Source organism: Gopherus evgoodei, chromosome 7, assembly GCF_007399415.2.
Source record: "Gopherus evgoodei ecotype Sinaloan lineage chromosome 7, rGopEvg1_v1.p, whole genome shotgun sequence".
Taxonomy (NCBI): Eukaryota; Metazoa; Chordata; order Testudines; family Testudinidae; genus Gopherus; species Gopherus evgoodei.
The window spans coordinates 175,435-196,589 of NC_044328.1; the positions used below are offsets into that span (position 1 = coordinate 175,435).

The window sequence follows — 21,155 nt, forward strand, 5'->3', positions numbered from 1 at the left end:
CCTGAGTGAATGCCCGCCCACTGATTAAGGCTCAGCCAATTACCAGAGGCTTCGAGCTTTCAAACCTTCCTTTGAAGCTCACGGTCTGCAACTGCCAGCAACAGCACATGGTCCTTCAAACAACCAACCAAACAAACGAAAATACAGGTAAAGTACAGGTAGGAGCTAGTGAGGAAGAATCAAACATAAGAATCCTAGTTAAATATGTCAAATATCAGAGGAGTAGCAGTGTTAGTCTGGATCTGTAAAAGCAGCAAAGAGTTCTGTGGCACCTTATAGACTAACAAACATATTGGAGCATGAGCTTTCTGGGTGAATACCCACTTCGTTGGATGCATGTAGTGGAAATTTCCAGGGGCAGGTATATATATGCAAGCAAGAAACAAGCTAGAGATAACGAGGTTAGTTCAATAAGGGAGGATGAGGCCCTCTTCTAGCAGTTGAGGTGTGAACACCAAGGGAGGAGAAACTGCTTTTGTAGTTGACTAGCTATTCACAGTCTTTGTTTAATCCTGAGCTGATGGTGTCAAATCTGCAGATGAACTGAATCTCAGAAGTTTCTCTTTGAAGTCTGGTCCTGAAAGTTTTTTTGCTGCAGGATGGCTACCTTTAAATCTGTTATTGTGTGTCCAGGGAGACTGAAGTGTTCTCTTACAGGTTTTCGTATACTGCCATTCCTAATATCTGATTTGTACCCATTTATCCTTTTACGTAGGGACTGTCCAGTTTGGCTGTGTAGTGAGCAGGTGTGGCTCCCTGCTGCCCCGGAAGGGGAAGAGCCCATCCAGAGGCCGGAGTGGGCGGAGCTAGAGAGCTCTGAGCCCACCCCTCAGAGGGTCAGGCAGCGACCCAGAAGTATAAAGGCTCACTCTCAGAGCTCAGTAGGGCCCCAGCTGCCGGAGAGGCCAGAAGTCTCTAGCCTAGCCTGCAACTGGGAAAATCCCATGGCCCAAGGCGGCTGGCCGGGGCTGCCCTGCGCCTGCTATCCGGAGGAGCTGCCAGACCTGCCCTAAGCCTGCTATCCGGAGGAGCTGCCAGACCTGCCCAGTGCTTGTTACCCGGAGGAGGTGCCGGGCCTGCCGATCACACCCTGCCCTGAAGAACCCATGGTCCTGGATCCCCTAGAGGCCAACGCCAGGACCCAGGTATGCCCGAGGGGGAGTGTGGAAGTAGCCCGGGGGCAGCTGACCCCAGTCTGGCTGCAGCACTGCCAGAGCCCATGTCAGTGTGTTGCAGCCAGGATCCCCACTGACTAAGCAGTGGGTCTTCTGCCGCTGCTAGGGTCCCGGGTTGGGAAGCAATGGAGTGGGAGGGCCTGCGTCCTGCCTGCCACCCAACTCATGGGTGGCAGACTCCCCCTCGCCCAGGCCTGAGGAGGCTTGGGCCTATTGCTATTGCTCAGCCCTGTCTGAGGATCTCAGCTCCTGACTCATCATTTGTTGCCCACCCTGACTTAGGGCTTGGGCTTAATACTCTTGTACTTACTGCTCAGCCCTGCCTGAGGGTCTGAGCTCCTGACTCAGCGTTTGTTGCCCTGCCCTAACCTAAGGCCTGGGCTTATTGCTACTGTTTATAGTGCTAGTGCTCAACCCCGGCCCAAGGGCCTGAGCACCTGACCCAGTGTTGCCCTGCCCAGACCTAGGGCCTGGGCTTACAGTATTCGTTTTGGTTACAGCAAGGGCTGCTGAGGGAGACCTCGTGGCCAGACTAATTCCCCAACATCAACTGTGTAGTGAGCCGGTGTGGTTTCCCGCCGCCCCGAAGAGGGTCGAGCCCCAGCGAACCCTTGTACAGGCCAATGTACATAGCAGAGGGGCATTGCTGGCACATGATGGCCTATATTACATTGGTGGATGTGCAGGTGAATGAACTGGTGATAGTGTGACTGATCTGGTTAGGTCCTGTGATGCTGTCGCTGGTGTATATATGTGGGCAGAGTTGGCATCGAGGTTTGTTGCATGGATTGGTTCCTGAGTTAGAGTTATTATGGTGTGGTGTACGGTTGCTGGTGAGAATATGCTTCAGGTTGGCTGGTTGTCTGTGGGCGAAGACTGGCCTACCTCCCAAGGCCTGTGAAAGTGAGGGATCATTGTCCAGGATGGGTTGTAGATCCCTGATGATGAGTTGGAGGGGTTTTAGCTGGGGACTGTATGTGATGGTCAGTGGAGTTCTGTTCGTTTCTTTCTTGGACTTGTCTTGCAGGAGGCTTCTGGGTACACGTCTGGCTCTGTTGATCTGTTTCCTTATTTCCTTTTGTGGGTATTGTAGTTTTGAGAATGCTTGGTGAAGATTTTGTAGGTGTTGGTCTCTGTCTGAAGGGTTGGAGCAGATGCGGTTGTACCTCAGTGCTTGGCTATAGACAATGGATCGTGTGGTGTGTCCGGGATGGAAGTTAAATGTAACACCTGAAGCTAAACAACTGAATACTGACAAAATGTACAAGTGCTTGTATACAAATGCTAGAAGTCTAAATACTAAGAGAGGTGTACAATGCCTGGTATTAAATAAGGATATTGATATAATAGGCATCATGAAACTTTGGAGGAAGGAGGAGACATAGTAATAACAGAGTACAAAATATATAGGAATGACAGAGTAGGTCACGCTAATGAGGGAGTGGCATTATATGCGAAAGAAATCAGAGTCAAATAAAATTAAAAATCTTAAATTCATCAGACTGGGTCATAAATCCCTATGAATAGAAATTCCATGCTTGAATAATAAAGAGTACAGCAGTAGGAATGTACTACGAACTATATGACAGAGATGGTGATTGTGAAATGCTCAGGGAGATTAGAGATGATAGAAAAAATAAAAAGAGAGCACTCAATAATAATGGGGGATTTCAACTATCCCCATATTGACTGGGTATGTGTCACTACAGGAAGAGATGTAGAGGTAAAATTTCTAGACACCATAAGTGATTTCTTCTTCGAGCAGCTTGTCCTGGAACCCAAAAGGGGAGAGAAAAATCTTGATCTAGTCCTACGTGAAACATAGAATTTGATCCAAGAGGTAAGTATAGCTGAACTGCTTGGCAACAGTGAATTTAATTAAATTTAACATCCTTGTCGAGGGAAAAATGCTGAGGAAACCCATCACAGCAGCATTTTACTTCAAAAAGGAGGAACAACACAAAAATGAGGAAAATTAGTTAAACAGAAATTAAAGTAACAGTCACAAGGGTGAAATGTCTAGAAACTATTAAAAAACACCATAATAGAGGCTCAAACTAGAAGTACACCCCAAATTTTAAAAACAAAAACCACACACACATTAGGAGGACCAGAAAAATGCAACCATGGCTAAATAGCAGAATAAGAGAGACGGTTAGAGGCAAAAAGGCATCCTTTAAAAATTAGAAGTCAATTCCTTTTGAGAGAAAAATAGAAAGAAGTATAAACTTTGGCAGACCAAGTGTAAAAGTACAATTAAGGCAACCCAAGAAAGAATGTGAACTAGCTAAAGACACAAAAACTAACAGTATTTGTTTTTTTAATTTCATCAGAAGCAAGAAACCTGACCATTGAATAGAATAATAGAATCTCAGGGCTGGAACAGACCTCAGGAGGTCATCTAGTCCAAACCCCTGCTCAAAACAGGATCAATCCTCAACTAAATCATCCCAGCCAGGGCTTTGTCAAGCCTGACCTTAAAAACCTCTAAGGAAGGAGATTCCACCACCTCCCTGGGTAACCCATTCCAGTGCTTTACCACTCTCCTAGTGAATAAGGTTTTCCTAATATCCAACCTAAACCTCCCACACTGAAACTTGAGACCATTACTCCTTGTTCCGTCATCAGGTACCGCTGAGAACAGTCTAGATCCATCCTCTTTGGAACCCCCTTTCAGGTAGTTGAAACCAGCTATCAAATCCCCCCTCATTCTTCTTTTCTGCAGACTAAACAATCCCAGTTCTATCAGCCTCTCCTTACAAGTCATGTGCTCCAGCCCCCTAATCAGTTTTGTTGCCCTCTGCTGGACTCTTTCCAATTTTTCCACATTCTTCTTGTAGTGTGGGGCCCAAAACTGGACACAGTACTCCAGATGAGACCTCACCAATGTCAAATAAAGGGGAAGGATCATGTCCCTCGATCTGCTGGCAATGCCCCTACTTATACAGCCCAAAATGCCGTTAGCCTTCTTGGCAACAAGTGCACTCTGTTGACTCAGATCTAGCTTCTCATCAACTGTAACCCCTACGTCCTTTTCTGCGGAACTGCTTCCTAGCCACTTGGTCCCTAGTTTGTAGTAGTGCGTGGGATTCTTCCGTCCTAAGTGCACGACTCTGCACTTGTCCTTGCTGAACCTCATCAGATTCCTTTGGGCCCAATCCTCTAATTTGTCTAGGTCCCTCTGTATCCTATCCCTTCCAGCATATCTACCACTCCTCCCAGTTTAGCGTCATCTGTATACTTGCTGAGGGTGCAATCCATGCCATCCTCCAGATCATTAATGAAGATATTGAACAAAACCGGCCCCTGGACCAACCCTTGACTTTAGCAAAGCTTTTGACACGGTCACACACAGTATTCTTGCCAGCAAGTTAAAGAAGTATGGGCTGGATGAATGGACTATAAGGTGGATAGAAAGCTGGCTAGATCATTGGGCTCAACGGGTAGTGATCAATGGTTCCATGACTGCTTGGCAGCCAGTATCAAGCCCATCACAGGGTTCTCCCTCAGCTACCTGGCGTGCCGCACTGCCTTGCTTCCATTACCTCACCATCATAAATATGCCAAGAGTTTCCCTTTCACCAAGGGTACCTTTCATTCCACAACTCTTTTTCAAACAGGCCAAGTCACAAGCAAATTGCAGCAGAAACTCTCCACACAACTTCTCTTCTTCACACAGATCACTCCCTGAGCTTCTCTCTCTGCTTCTTGTTCCTACCAATTGTATCAACAGCTTGGTAATTACCACCCAGGTGCTCATAATCCCCCAACAGAAAAGTAGTTAACTGTTTCCAGACTTCTCTGTGCTGCAGCAATGTCAGTGATCAGGGTGCTGCTGCTAGTACTTTGTCAAACAGTTAGGGGACAATGAAGTGCTGAAGATGCACTCAAGGAAGACAAGGCCATTATAGAGAAGGTACATGAATATTTTACATCAGTCTTTACTGCAGAGGATTCTTTTTAGGAGATAAATCTGAGGAACTGTCCCAGATTGAAGTGTCAATAAGGAGGTTTTGGAACAAACTGTTTAATTTAACAGAATTAAGTCACCAGGGCCACATGATATTCACCCAAGAGTTCTGAAAGAACTCAAATATGAAACTCCATAATTACTAACATTGTATCAGCTGACTGGAGGATAGCTAACATAATGCCAAGTTTTAAAAAAAGGCTTCAGAGGCGATCCTGACAATTACAGGCTGGTAAGTCTAACTTCTGTACTAGACAAATCAGCTAAAAGAATAGAAAAGAACAGGAAGGCTCAGTGGGACCCCAAGCACATCAGGTGGCACCGTGGAAGGGGGGTCCAACTCATCACAGTGGTGCAGCGAGCAGAGTCGTGTGCACAGCTTATAGCTCTGAGACACTGGTGGTGATTTTAACTGTGTCGGACAGGGAACAGACAAAGTGATTACTGGTTTGTTATTTTCTGTTTGCTTATTTCGGGCAAGGGAAGTAGGGGCACAAAAGTAGGAAAATGAGTGCAAGTGAAGCTACCAAAAAGTTGGAGCTATACAGATTGCAGACAGAAGAAAGCAAAAAAGAATGCAAAAGACATGGAATTCCAGGAAGCAGAGGAAGCCAGACAAAAAGCAGCCCAAGAGAGGGCCATGGAAATCCAGAAGCTAGCCATGGAACTGAGACAGCTAGAGGCTGATAAAGAAAGTGAAGCCTGGAAGCTAGCAATGGAGGAGTCTCACAAATCTGTATCTCGGGGGAACACCCTGCACCCCCATGTTCATCCTTATAATATGATTGTGTGGTATCCAGTGCAAAGTCTGTTATGTCGGGTGTCTTTGGAAGGCTCATGGTGCACTAAACATTGTTGTTTATAGAGTTATGAGACTGAAAATGTGTCCTCATGGCTTAAAACAAGCCCAGACAAAACTCCCCAGGAACAGAGGGGCGGTTCACACCTCATCAGGACATGTATGGGACAAACCCAGCCCAGTCTCATAGCAACAAAGGATCTGTTGGACTCTCGAGTAAGTCACCTCCCTTCCCTTGGTCAATCAGGGACTACGATGAGGTAATGATCACCTGACCCTGAAGGAGGGGCGGGGAGACAATGCCAAGAGGGAATAAAGAATGTGATAAAAGGGAGAGACATTTGCCATGCTCTTCCTCTCTCTTCCACCTCCATCTACAGACATCACCACCAAGCGACTGAAGCGCTGATCAAAGGGGAGAGCCAGGCTGAAGGGCAACCAGCCAACCTGTGGTGAGAATCATCTAAGTTTGTAAGGGCACTGAAAGTGTTATGATCAGCTTAGACTGTGTTTTGCTTTTTTTTTTTTTTTTTGACCAAATCTGACTTGTTGTGCTTTGACTTATAATCACTTAAAATCTATCTTTTGCAGTAAACAAATTTATTTGTTTTTTCTACCTGAAGCAGTGCATTTGGTTTGAAGCATGTCAGAGACTCCCCTTGGGATAACAAACCTGGAACATATCAATTTCTTTATTAAACTGATGAACTCATATAGGCTTGCAGCGTCCAGCGGGCATAACTGGACCCTGCAAGACAGAGATTCCTAGGGTTGTGTCTGGGACCGGAGATAATGGCTAGTGTCACTTGGTTGCACAATCCAAGCAGCGGCTGGCCAAAAGTGCCCACTCACATAGCTGGGAGCAGCTTACATCCAGAGGCTGTGCGTGAACATCCCAGGAGTGGGGGTTCTCACAGCAGAGTAGGTAAGGCTGGCTCCCAGAGTCAAGGATTGAAGTGGCCTAGCAGATGACCAGTACAGATAACACCAGGAGAACGTCACAAGGAGAAAGAAAAAGAGAGAAAGCATGAACTGGCCTTAATGGAATGGAGGAAACAGAACCCCACACACAGGTGGGAGCGATTGTGTCCTGCATACAGCGAGTTTGGGGACATTACTGAATATTTCATCACCTTTGAGAGGCTGTGTGTGCTCCATGAGATTCCTGAGGATCAACAGATGACCATCTTGGTTGCAAAGTTCTCTGTGAGAGCTCTGGAAATATTCAATAAAATGTCAATTGATGATGTTTCAAATTATGGTAAATTTAAGGAATTGGTTGTGAAACAGTTTCAGATTACACCTGAAACTTACAGAGTAAAATTTAGAAGCTTTAAGAGAGGGGCTGGATTGAGTAATGTGACATATGTAAATTAAATGGGAGATTCATTGGATAAGTGGGTAAGGGGAAAAGGTATTTCAAGCTTTAAAGAAATTTGTGATTTGGTGGCTCAGGAACAGCTCCTGAATATGTCTAATGATGATGTAAAACAGTGCTTATGAGATTAAAAGGTAAAAATGGTAAAAGAGCTTGCAACTTTTGCTGATGAATTTGAACAATCCCAAGCATCTATTAGGTATCGATCATAAGCAGAGGGGTTTAAGTTTGTTGGGAAGCACACTTCCTGTTTTACCTCTGGGAAGGAGGAGGGTGGATGGGAGGCTGGATGCTATAAAATCATGAATGGTGTGGAAAAAGTGAATAGGGAAGTGTTATTTATCCCTTCACATAGCACAAGAACCAGAAGTCATCCAATGAAATTAATAGGCAGCAAGTTTAAAACAAACATAAGGAAGTACTTCCTTAACACACACAACCTGTGGAACTTGTTGCCATCAGAAGCTGAGAAGGGCAAAAGTATAACTGTACTGAAAAAGGATTAGCTAAATTCATGAAGGCTAGATCCATCAATGGCTATTAGCCAAATGGTCAGGGACGCAAACCCATACTCTGACTGCCAGAAGCAGGGAATGGACAACAAAGAACGGATCACTCCAAATTGTCCAGTTCTGTTCATCGGGCACCAGCCACTGTAGTGGGTTAGATGGAGTAGTGGTCTAACTCCTTATGGCATTCTTATATCCCCCTTGCCGCCACCAAGAACCCCAGAGAAAAACAATTAGATTTTCGTAAGTGCTCTTCCAACTCACCCGGTAAAACGCAGAGGAAGATGGCAGGTCTTGTGATGGTGGAATGAATGATGGTCCGCCATACTGTGCCAAGAACACAGAGAAATCTGATTTTTTAACTTTTTGCGGCTGCTGGAAATAGTTCAACTTTGCTAAAGTTGGGGAGGGAAAAAACAAACAAATCCACCATCAAATCACTAGACAAAGATCGTGGAAAGGCTAACGTTGTGCCACTATTCTAAAAGAGATGACTTGGGTAAATATAGGATTGTTAGCCTGACATCAATGCCATGCAAAAAAAGGAAAAGATGATATGCAATTAGTAAAGGACGATAGCATATTTAATGCCAATCAACATGATTTCAGGGAAAATATTCTGTCAAACAAATTTTATCTTTTTTTTCATTACGATACAAGTATGGTTGATAAAGGTAACCGTGACATAATATGCTTAAACTTCTGTAAAGCATTTGACTTAGTCCCACATGATATTCTGATTTTAGTAAAAATTAGCACTCTACAAACCAACGTAGCCCATATTAAGTTAATTTAAAACTGATTAAATGATAAATCCCTAAGTAATTATAAGTGAGGATGTGACAGGGTAGTCTACCCCTTAAAGGCAGTAGCTCAGTAGCAGTTGTCAGCCCATCCCACCACGTGGCTTGGCCCTTCAAGGGTTTGAAAGGTCCAATAGAAGGACCAAATGGGGATGTGGGAAGGAAATAGTCCTGGGAATGAGCAGTTCTTGAAAGGAAATCCTGTAACTGTATCCTTTAAGGGCCTAGGGCCAGGAGCCTTCCAGAGAGGGAGGGGCAAGGCTCCTCTCTCCTTCCAACCAACTGGGAATGAGCTGGGAGAATGTTTATATTGTGTGCTTAGTACACACCACATATATTAATATGTATTATGCACACAATATAAACATTCCATTATATTGTATTGTATTATAGTTCTAGCAGTTACATGGCCTGAATTGGCCCATGTCCTTTTATAATTTTGTTCATTTACGTATAGCACTTTGCAAAGTTGAAGTTAGCTTTGGCATTAGAAAATGGAAATCCTGTCAAAGGCAAAATACATTAATGTTCTGCCCTAATACAGGCTGGGGAGAGAGGTACATTACCTTCAAAGACCAATACCTGGAATGCTAGTATCCAAACCAAAGATAAGGAAGGTACAGAACAAGTTAAGGAACTGGTACAAACTAGATTTTAGTGATATGTGAGGAATTTTGTAACTTATAAAATCATCCTATGAATACTACCAGCGGAAATGTGCAATTTGAAAGCACATCTTCTGTGTAAGATTAATTTAAAAATGCTGAACAATATAGCCTCCCAGAAACTGATATCATGTTGAATCTTTTTTCCTATACGATATTATTAATTTTTAGCAATAAACCTGACTGATATTGGTCATTTGGCCTCAAGTAAGTTACATAAAGAACCAAAAAGTGTGGACAAACAATCAAGTATGCAATTTACAAAATATGTCATTGATATATAGCCTGGTATAAGAAGAGAGAGAGGAGGATTGAGGACCCTGCGATAAGGAGAGAGAGAGAGAGAATGACTGTTTGAAGCACAACTCCAAGTCAGAGAAGGGGGGTGCTCTTCTGAACTGGCACAAAGAGGTGACCAGGACTCTTACTGGGACCTAGAGTAGAGTGATCTGGGGCTACTAACAAAGTCAGTCACCCTCTGTAGAAAATTTAATAAACCAGACTCTACAAAGGGTATGGATGTTTCTGAACCAAGCTAAGCCTGGTAATTGAATGAAAGAACTGAAAGGGGTATGGAGTGCACCAGTAGAGCCACAAAGAGGCATGCTGGAGAAACTCATCCCTTGACTGGGGAACAGTCATTGCGGAGCGGGGGTGAAGGGGCTTTCTAGTGAGGTCTTACAGGGATCTCTTCTCAGCGCAATGCTATTCAATAACTTTATAAATTATCTGGAACAGATATAAAATTGCAGCTAGCAAACCTTCCAGAGGACATACCGTTGTAGAATGGCAAATAAAGGGGACATATCAGTTATATAGACCGATCTGGAGAGCTTGGTAAAGTGGGTTCATTTGAACAACATGCATTTTAATACTGCTGAATCCAAGGTCATGCATCTAGGAACACTAAATGTAGGTCAAACTTACAAGATGGGGGGCCTGTGTCTTTGAATGAAGTGACACTGAGAAGGATTTACAGGTCATGATAGATAAGTAGCTGAACATGAGCTCCCAGTGTGATCCTGTAGAACATAAGAACAGTCATACTGGGTCAGACCAAAGGTCAATCTAGCCCAGTATCCTCTCTGCCGACAGTGGCCAATGCCAGGTGCCCCAGAGGGAATGAACAGAATGGGTAATCATCAAATGATTCATCCCATCGCCCATTCCCAGTTTCTAGTAAACAGCGACTAGGAACACCAGCCCAGCCCAGCCTGGCTAATAGCCATTGATGGACCTAAGGGTATGTCTACGCTACAAAAAATGACCTGCAGCGGTGAGTGCCAGAGCCCGGGTGAACAGACCTGGGCTCATGGTCCTGCATTACAGGGCTAAAAATAGCAGTGTATACTTTCCCACTCAGGCTGGAGAGAAGGCTCTGAGACCTGGCCTTGCCAGATCTCAGAGCCAAGGGTTCAGCCCAAGCTGAAAACATCTATACTGCTATCCTGTAGCGCGAATGCCAGCAACCCAAGCCAACTGACCTAAGCTCTAAGACTCACTGCCATCGGGCTTTTTTTTTTTTTTTTTAAGTGTAGATGTACTATTTTAGGGCTTACATGGTCCTTGGATGCATCAGCAAGGGAATATCAAGTTGGGGTAAGGAGGTGGTAACGACCCTGAACACAGCATTAGTGAGACCATTACAGAAATATTATGTCCAGTTCTACTATCCACTCTTTTGAAAGGATATTGAAAAAATGTCCTGGAAATGACTCAGAAAAGAGCACAAGAATGCACTGAGGTTTGGGAAAAAGGAACAGGAGTACTTGTGGCATTTTAGAGACTAGAGGTTTGGGAAACATGCCTTATAAGTGAGAACCTTACAAAGCTCAATGCATTTAGTTTATTCACTCAAGAAAGAGATCTTGGAGTCATTGTGAATAGGTCTCTGAAAACATCCAGTTAATGTGCAGCAGCAGCCAAAAAAGCTAACAGAATGTTGCGAATCATTAAGAAAGGGATAGATAGTGTGACAGGGTCGGGCCAGATGGCTACAGGAGTGATAGAAGGCAGACATATTAGCCCCAGGTTAAGCAGGTCCCTTTTCCCTGGGTAAGGTAACAGAGACAGTTCCAGAACAATCAGGAACTTGCTGGAACAAATTAAGGCAGACAGGCTAATTAGTACACCTGGAGCCAATTAAGAAGCTGCTAGAATCAATTAAGACAAGCAGGTTAATCAGGGCACCTGGGTTAAAAGGACCTCACTTCAGTTAGTGAGGGGCGCATGTGAGGAACAGAGTAAGAAGCACAAAAAGCTGAGAGTGAGTAGGAGTACTGCTGGAGAACTGTGAAGTACAAGCGTTATCAGACACCAGGAGGAGGGTCCTGTGGTGAGGATAAAGGTGTTGGGAGGAGGCCATGGGGAAGTAGCCCAGGGAGTTGTAGCTGTCACACAGCTGTTACAGGAGACACGATAGACAGCTGCAATACACAGGGCCCTGGGCTGGAACCCAGAGTAGAGGGCGAGTTCGGGTTCCCCCCATTCCCCTCAGTGGCATTCTTTGTTTGGGTCACTGCACCCTTGCATGGTGGAACTATTCCTGTTTCAGCCATGCAGCCCGGGTTCAGCAAAAGGCTGTATGACATGCAAGGATTTTGGAAATCTGTTTCATTTTGATGATAAAAAGCCACAAAACACCATTTTCTCAAGAAGGAAGAGAAGAGACTATTCCAAGGGGAAGGAAGATGGTCTTGAAGTTAAGGCACAAAACAGGGAATAAGGAAATCTGAGCTCTGTTCTTGACTCTGCCATAGACTTTGTCTGATCTTGAGCAAGTGCCTCCGGACAAAATTTTCCAAATCAGTCTGATTATGGGTGCCCCTGTTTCTCAATACCCAACTTAAGACATCGATGGTCTGATTTTCAGAAGTGCTGAGTGCCTACACCTCCATTAAATGGGAGATGAATATTTTTGTTTTTTTAAATCCAGCCCCAGGCATCTCAGGATCATAGAAAATTAGGGTTGGAAGAGACCTCAAGAGATCATCTAGTCCAACCCCCTGCTCAAAGCAGGACCAACACCAATTAAATCATCTGAGCCAGGTCTTTGTCAAGCTGGGCCTTAAAAACCTTTAAGGATGGAGATTCCACCACTTCCCTAGGCAACCCATTCCAGTGCTTCACCACCCTCCTAGTGAAATAGTGTTTCCTAATGTTCAACCTAGACCTTCCCCACTGCAACTTGAGACCGTTGCTTCTTGTTCTGTCATCTGACACCACTGAGAACAGCTGAGCTCCATCCTCTTTGGAACTCCCCTTCAGCTGGTTGATGGCTGCGATCAAATCCCACCCTCCCTCTTCTCTTCTGCAGACTAAAGAAGCCCGGTTCCCTCAGACTCTCCTTGTAAGTCATGTGCCTCAGCCCCCTGATAATTTTTGTTGCCCTCCGCTGGACTCTCTCCAATTTATCCACATCCTTTCTGTAGTAGGGGGCCCAAAACTAAATGCAATACTCCAGATGTGCCTCACCAGTGCCGAATAGAGGGGAATAATCACTCCCTTGATCTGCTGGCAATGCTCCTACTAATACAGCCCAATATGCTGTTAGCCTTCTTGGCAACAAGGGCACATTGCTGACTCATATCCAGTTTCTCATCCACTGTAATCCCCAGGTCCTTTTCTGCAGAACTGCCACTTAGACAGTCGATCCCCAGACTGTAGGGGCATGGGATTCTTTCATTCTAAGTGCAAGACTCTGCACTTGTCCTTGTCAAACCTGATCAGATTTCTTTTGGCCCAGTCCTCCAATTTGTCTAGGTCACTCTGGACACTATCCCTACCCTCCAGTGTATCTACCTCTCCCCTCAGCTTAGTGTCATCTGCGAACTTGCTGAGGATGCAATCTAGATCATTAATGAAGATGTTGAACAAAACCACCTGCAGGACCGACCCGAGGTACTCGGCTTGATTCCGGCTGCCAACTAGATATCGAGCCATTGATCACTACCCACTGAGCCCAACAATCTAGCTAGCTTTCTATCCACCTTATAGTCCATTTATCCAATCCATATTTTTTTTAGCTTGCTGGCAAGAATACTGTGGGAGACCGTATCAACAGCTTTGCTAAAGTCAAGATATATCACGTCCACTGCTTTCCCCATATCCACAGAGCCAGTTAGGTGCCCATATTAAGATGCACAATATTAAATATTAAAAAACACCCTTGAAAATTTTGGCATTACCTTTTGGTGAGCTGAAATATGAATTGGAGAAGCAGGGGGCTGCTTTAGCTAACACATCACCTAGTACACCACATCCTTGCTCCTCCTCCCTCCCTTCAGAGCCTCCTGAATGCCGCAAAACAGATGATTGCTGCAGGCAAGAGGTGCAGGGAGGGAGGGAGGAGTTGTTGATCCATGGAGCCGCTGGAGGGTGGGAGGGGTTGGGGAGCTGGAGGAGTGCTGATAGGTGGGCTACCAACCCACCTTGGTTCCAAGTTCCGAGGGCCAAACAATGTGATACCCAAACATTGTGAAAATTTAAATAAGTATGTTCTCTAATAGATCAGCGACGTAACAATGAAGCAATGTTAACCAGGACGACTTAAGTGAGGAGTTACTGTACAGGAGACGCATGTTTTAGAATCCATGAGGTGAAAAAAAAATAAACTAGGCCTGTAGATGGGTTTATTCCCTGTTTTATATAAGTTTTTAATGTCATCACCATGATCCAGAACAGGGGTGGCCAGCCTGTAGCTCTGGAGCCACATGCGGTTCGTCACAGGATGAATATGTGTCTCCTTGCACAGGCACCAACTCCGGAGCTGGAGCTGCAGGCGCCAACTTTTCAATGTGCTACAGGGTGCTCACTGCTCAACCCCTGGCTTTGCCCCAGGCCCCGGCCCCACTCCACTCCTTCCCCCAACCCTTCCACTGAGTCTGCCACACCCTTACTTCTCCTCCCTCACCCTGCACCCCGAGCCTCCTGCAAACCACAAAACAGCTGATCGCAGCGGGCGGAAGGCACAGGATTGGAGGGTTAGGTGCTGATCAGCAGTGCTTCTGGTGGGTGGAAGACACTGGGGGCGGAGCGGGGAGCTGACAGGGGGCTGCTGATGTGTTACTGTGGCTCTTTGGCAATGCACATTGGTAAATTCTGGCTCCTTCTCAGGCTCAGGTTGGCCACCCCGATCCAGATGAAGAAATACCACATGGCTGATAAACCTCTGCAGGCTTTTTGAAAGAGAAATTGTTACATTGGTATATATATTATATAATGTGATATACTGACTTCAAAGCACTTTGGCTCAGGCCCACAGCAAGTAAGTAAAATATTTTTGTTTTTTTAGCCAGATGAGTGTAGGCCATATGAATCTGCATATTTGAATGGATCCTTGAAAGAGCAACAGGTGAATGAAAAACATATTATACATTAAGGAAATGTGAACTTAAATACAAACTAGTAGGGAGAGTCAGGGGCAGGCACAGTAGCATAATACAGAAATTTTCAGATTACATGAGAAAATAGTCTGATCTAGTCGGGTCTCAGTCTCTGACAATGGTCACTGCCAAATGTTTCAGAGGAAGATGTAAGAAAACACATAATGGCCCATTATGGAGTAACATGGGGCAGCTGCTTTCTAACTCAAGATTTATTCCATGAAGCCAGAGGGTTTATACCCCTGTTAGCATTCTTATCTTCTTTACTATTGTGAAAGTAGAATGAATTAGATTGTAAAAATAAGAATGGATTAAAGAAATGTTGTATGTACCTTTAAGCAGAAATAAGAAATGTTGAAATACAGGTGCCAGGAAAAGAAACATTAGGCATAAACAAGGGTGCTAATGGCGAAACATTAACAGAAGATCGGTAATAGTTAGTAAGGAAACAAGATAAGTTTACCTGAGCTAGGCATGCATATCAGATTCTGCTTCCTTTGTTATCTTGTTAAGTGCTCACCCTTTTATCTGTATAAATAAGATAGTTTGTGTCTTGCATGGTGCTCACATTATCTGGGTGTTATTAGCAGAGCGCTGTGCTAATAAAACAGAGTGGTCTGACAAACCGTGAGTCCTGAGTCTAACTTTGACACTATCCTTGTGAACATTATAATTATTCTCACAGATGTCTTAACTTTTTAAATCTCACTGAGCTCTTGGCCTCAATAATACCTTGTGGCAATCTTGTAGATTTCTTGGCCAGCTTCAGATCAAAGGTGCATAACTCCTTCTCTCATCCTTGGCCTGTAGTGATGCTGGCAAGTGCTGTGGAACAGCTGACTGTTCACCCCTCATATTCACAAGATGTTACAGAACAGATTCCCTGATCAGGGAGAACTTGAGAATTCAGTGTGCGGAGGGCAAGACTACTTACAATCACTTAGCTGCACACAGAACAGAGACTCAGATCCGCTGGGGTCAGTGATGATTTCAGTGTGATGAGGGGTGTTATTTCTGAAAATAAGAGACTTCTCCACGCACATTTGACTCACAATTCTGCACAAAAAACAGAAGAGAGAGAGAGATAACACTAAGGATACATTTACAATCCATGTCCCTTCACCCCACAACCAACTGGATACCGAATTCTTCTTAATTTCCTAACACAAGTTGTTTTGCATTATTAAATAGTTATTGTGTCTCACCCTAGAAGGAGCTGTGGGGGAGAAGTGATCTGTATATTTGCGAAGCACTTTAGGATTCTTCATACAATGCAATATAGGGCCAGCATGGATCTCCTCTGTCCTGTCCACAATCTCATAATAGCAGGAGTACGAGCCTTCTCCCAAATCTCCTCCTTTCTAGAACAGCCAAGCCCAGCTCAACCTCCTCCCCCTTCTCTCCAATCTGTCTCCCTATCCTCTGCCTCTCAGTTGCCATCCCTAATAATTTCATTATAAAGTCATCACGTCCAGCCTTGCAAAACTGTCATGACAATGTATGAACCCTAGCCAAACATCCCCAGCTCTTCCCTCATAATCATTTAACTGACCTCAGGCATTTGAACATCAGGAGAAAGATCACACAAACACAAAGTGATATTAAAATAACTGTGCTGGATTTTAGTTTCTATTGGAAGTGTTCAGACAGTGAGAAAGCAAAGAAAAAGCTGGACATACACCAGTCCATGGGGCCAGATGCAGCGCATCCGAGGGTGCTGAGGGAGATGGCTGATGTGATTGCAGAGCCATTGGCCATTATCTTTGAAAACTTGCAACGATCGGGGGAAGTCCCAGATGACTGGAAAAAGGCAAAAAAAGTGCCCATCTTTAAAAAAGGAAGAAGGAGAATCCGGGGAACTACAGATGGGATAGCCTCACCTCAGTCCTGAGAAAAATCATGGAGCAGGTCCTCAAGGAATCCATTTTGAAGCATTTGGAGGAGAGGAAAGTGATCAGGAACAGTCAACATGGATTCACCAAGGGCAAGTCATGCCTGACCAAATTGACTGCCTTCTATGACGGGGAAAGCAGTGGACATGACATACCTTGACTTTAGCAAAGCTTTTGACACAGTCTCCCACAGTATTCTTGCCAGCAAGCTAAAAAAATATGGATTAGATGAATGGACTATAAGGTGGATAGAAAGCTGGCTAGATCGTTGGGCTCAATGGATAGTGATCAACAGCTCAATGTCTAACTGGCAACCAGTATCAAGAGGTGTGCCCCATGGGTTGATCCTGGGGCTGGTTTTGTTTAACATCTTCATTAATGATCTGGATAATAGGATAGACTGCACCCTCAGCAAGTTCATGGATGACACTAAGCTAGTGGGAGAGGTAGATACACTGGAGGGTAGGCACAGGGTCCAGAGTGACCTAGACAAATTGGAGGATTGGGCCAAAAGAAATCTGATGAGGTTCAACAAGGACAAGTGCAGAGTCCTGCACTTAAAACAGATGAATCCCATGCCTCGCTACAGGCTGGGGACAGACTGGCTAAGCGGCAGTTCTGCGAAAAGGACCTGGGGATTACAGTGAATGAGAACCTGGATATGAGTCAATGGTGTGCCTTGTTGCCAAGCAGGCTAACGGCATATTGGGCTGTATAAGTAGGAGGACTGTCAGCAGATCAAGGGAAGAGATTATTCCCATCTATTCGGCACTGGTGAGGCCACATCTGGAGTATTGTGGCCAGTTCTGGGCCCCCCTACTTCAGAAAAGATGTGGATAAATTGGAGAGAGTCCAGCAGAGGGCAACGAAAATGATTAGGGGGCTGAGGCACATGACTTACGAGGAGAGACTCAGGGAACTGGGCTTATTTAGTCTTCAGAAGAGAAGAGTGAGGGGGGGGTTGATCGCAGCCTTCAACTACCTGAAGAGGGGTTCCAAAGAGGATGGAGCTCAGCTGTTCTCAGTGGTGGCAGATAAGAGAACAAGGAGCAATGGTCTCAAGTTGCAGAGGGGGAGGTCTAGGTTGGATATTAGGAAAAACTCACTAGGAGGGTAGTGAAGCACTGGAATGGGTTATCTCAGGAGTGGTGGAATCTCCATCCTTAGAGGTTTTTAAGGCCCAGCTTGACAAAGCCCTGGCTGGGATGATTTAGTTGGGATTGGTCATGCTTAGAGCAGGGGGTTGGACTTGATGACCTCCTGAGGTCTCTTCCAACCCTAGTCTTCTAGGATTTTATGATTCAAAGTGTCACGGCAATCACCTTGCACATATGTATGTTAGTTACTTCAGTCAGGCATCAGCATTATTATGGTCCCTTAGCCATTGCTTAGCCAAGATGTCTGCATGCAACATGGAAATGTATCAGGCAGTCAGTCCCTCACACCTCAGCTACTGCTGCCTGGGAGATAGAAGGAGAAGGCTTGTTATGAGTGGAATTTAAAAAAACAACCCTTGAGATTGGTAGGTGTGAACTCACCGTTCAATTAACGTAACTGTAAGCATACACCCCACCCAAGACAAAAGATGTATGTGAACCTTCCCAAGAGCTTTTGGCTGAGTATTGTTTTGGGGCGGGGTGGGAAGGGAATACACAGAATCTAAGACCAGACCAGAACCAACTGAGGCTATGTCTACACTACTGACCTTACAGTAGCACAGCTGTACCATGGCAGTTGCGCCACTGTAAGGTCTTTTGTGTAGCTGCTCTATGCTGGTGGGAGAAAGCTCATCAGCCAGCACAATTAAACCACCCCCCCAACAAGCAGTGGTAGCTATGTCAGCAGAAGAGGCTATCCCACTGACATAGCGCAGTCAACACTGGCACTTTTGTCAGTGAAACTTATATCGGTCGGGGTGTGGTTTTTTCACACCCCCGACCAGCAAAAGTTTTGCCGACAAAAGTGCGTGTGTAGACGAAGCCTGAGAGAGCGACACAGCCTGAAGGTGCAGCTGAAAGCATGGTGGCTGACCCAGTAGGAAACCTAGAAGAGAATGCTCTTAGTGCTGTAGGGGAAAAAAAGCCATTTCTTGCTATTTGGTTCTCTCTGCATTCAGAGACACAGAACTTTGTATATTCTTTGTGTGACACCAACAGACCCTGTTCGTCAGCGAGTGGGATTGAACCTGGGACGCTAAATGCATGAGCCTCTACTGCATGAGCTAAAAGCCCCATGGTCCTTATCTTAGGCTGTTGATCAGACTCATTAATCTCTCTCTAAGTGGTCTCGGTGCCATTAGATGGGACAGAACACCACATCTAGGAGGTGTGTGGGATACATTTGTAATAAACAAAACTGCATCAAAGATATACCTGCCTATCACCAATTTCTGCTCCCGGGCCCCAGACTTTGACTAGCTGCTTGGGTTGAAAAGGGGCAAAAATACATTACAGCAGTCTGACATCAGCACTGCCCTGGGCCTTTCACCACTGCTTTGCAAAGGTATCTGTATGCAGCACTGAAGAGCATCAGGAAGCTGGGCCCTCACAACTTACCTGGTGCTGCCTGGAAGACAGAAGGAGAAGGCAGCCCTTGAGTCCTCCAGATCACAGCCAAGGTTACAGTCAGTATCACAGCAGCAGTTTATGTCACAGGATCCAGAATGCAGGTTGCAGATACAGGTGGGCAAACAGGCTAAGAAAAGAGAAAGACACACTAGATCAAGGGGAGAGGTGACCCCGACCCTGTCATCTAGGTGATGTGAGGGGAAAGCTGGTTTGGGGGAGAGGGCACCCTCGGGACAGCCCTGTAAGGGGTAGGTGAGGGAGACCAGCCAGTGGGAGATTCAAGAGAGAGAGGCTGATATGGAAAAGGACCCTGGGTATCGCCCTAAAGGGGATGAGGGGGAGAGACAAGCCAAGTCAAGCAGGGGAACCCAATGACTATCCTGCAGGGGATGGACACGGGAAGAGAGGCTGTGTCAGCAGAGAGGGAACCCCAGGCACTGTACTCCAGGGAAGTGGTCAGGAGACAGCCCAGGTCAGGGTGAGAGGGGACCCTGAGCACTATACTGCTGGGAATGGGTGGAGAGACATGCTGGGTTCAGATCAGTGACAGGTCACAGGGGACCCTGAGCACTGCCTTGCAGAGCATGGGGCAGGGACCAATAAGGTGACCAAATGTCCTGATTTTATAGGGACACTCCCAATTTTGGGATCGTTTTCTTATATAGGCTCCCATTACCCCTCACCCCCGTCCTGATTTTTCGCATTTGCTGCCTGGGCACCCTAGGGAGGAAACAGGCTGGGCCGGGGGTGGGGGTGGAGGGTCTCACTCTGGGCCTGGGCAATGCCCGGCAGGGGATGAGCGAGAAGGGACTATGGGCGCCTCCTCACCTTCGGGAGCGGATGAGTCTCCCTGGATGACTGGAACCGTGCTGGCCTCCGGCTTCGCGGAGCTGCCTCCCTCTGGGCTGGGGCTTTCGGGGCCCGAACTTCCCCCCGGAGTCGTGCCGAGACTACCAGGGTCGGTGGCAGCGCCGTGGCCGATCCCCGCGGTCGGGCTGGGGGACCCAGGGCTGCCCCCCGCGGTCGGGCTGGGGGTCCCGGGGCCGATCCCCGCGGTCGGGCTGGGAGTCCCGGGGCCGATCCCCGCGGTCGGGCTGGGGGTCCCGGGGCTGCCCCCCGCGGTCGGGCTGGGGGTCCCGGGGCCGATCCCCGCGGTCGGGCTGGGGGACCCGGGGCTGCCCCCCGCGGTCGGGCTGGGGGGGCCGGGGCCGATCCCCGCGGTCGGGCTGGGGGGGCCGGGGCCGATCCCCGCGGTCGGGCTGGGGGACCCGGGGCTGCCCCCCGCGGTCGGGCTGGGGGGGCCGGGGCCGATCCCCGCGGTCGGGCTGGGGGACCCGGGGCTGCCCCCCGCGGTCGGGCTGGGGGTCCCGGGGCTCCCCCCCGCGGTCGGGCTAGGGGTCTCAGCCCCCCACCGCGGCTGCAGCAATAGCAGGAGCGGGAGCAGCAGCCGCTTCGGGCCCATAGCATCAACCCGTTGCCAGGGAACCGCTACACTAACGTCTGGCGTCAGGTCGTACGCGATCTGGTCTCGCGATGAACTTTAGCGCAGGCGCGTGTCGAAGCCACCCCTCCTCCCCGCACAGTGTGTACGTCAATCTCCTCGGCCCGCCCTCAAGCGCCGTAGTCGCGGTCGCCGACGGTTCGTGTGGGCTGGGCCTGGACGCGAGCAGTGGGGTTCGGGCGGGCCCCAGGGCAGTAGGGGGCCCTACCCGTTCCCACACCGTCACCCACAGAGCTCGCCCCTGGTGGGCTGACCCAGCTCCGGGCGCTCCCCGCCCTGCCCGGGGTGTGCAGCAGCGCTTGCTCCGCAGAGCTGTGCTCCGAGCCGGGAGCCGGGTGTACCATCGCGCTGCGGCCTCGTCCCTAGTGAAGCTGGTCCACGTTCCCCAGTGCCTCCCTCCTGCCGCAGGGGTTGTGCAGTCTCCTGTTCTGGGAAGTGTGTGCATGTCATGATAACACCAGTGGTGCAATGCACCAGTGCCAAAGACACAGTCATGAGAACAGTTGTGTGGG

General features: G+C 47.1%; 1 protein-coding gene across 1 annotated transcript in view; it reads right to left on the reverse strand.

Annotated features, from left to right (window-relative positions):
* Positions 1 to 20,604, reverse strand: part of TCTN3 (tectonic family member 3) — a 95,206-nt gene extending 74,602 nt beyond the window's left edge. The window contains exons 1-5 of the mRNA XM_030568813.1: positions 20,555 to 20,604; positions 19,971 to 20,203; positions 19,131 to 19,269; positions 15,618 to 15,739; positions 8,096 to 8,226 (exon numbers count right to left, since the gene is read on the reverse strand). Coding sequence (XP_030424673.1) covers positions 8,096 to 8,226; positions 15,618 to 15,739; positions 19,131 to 19,269; positions 19,971 to 20,203; positions 20,555 to 20,604 — 675 coding nt within the window. The remainder of the gene's footprint in view (positions 1 to 8,095; positions 8,227 to 15,617; positions 15,740 to 19,130; positions 19,270 to 19,970; positions 20,204 to 20,554) is intronic.
* Between the last annotated feature and the right edge of the window lie 551 nt (positions 20,605 to 21,155).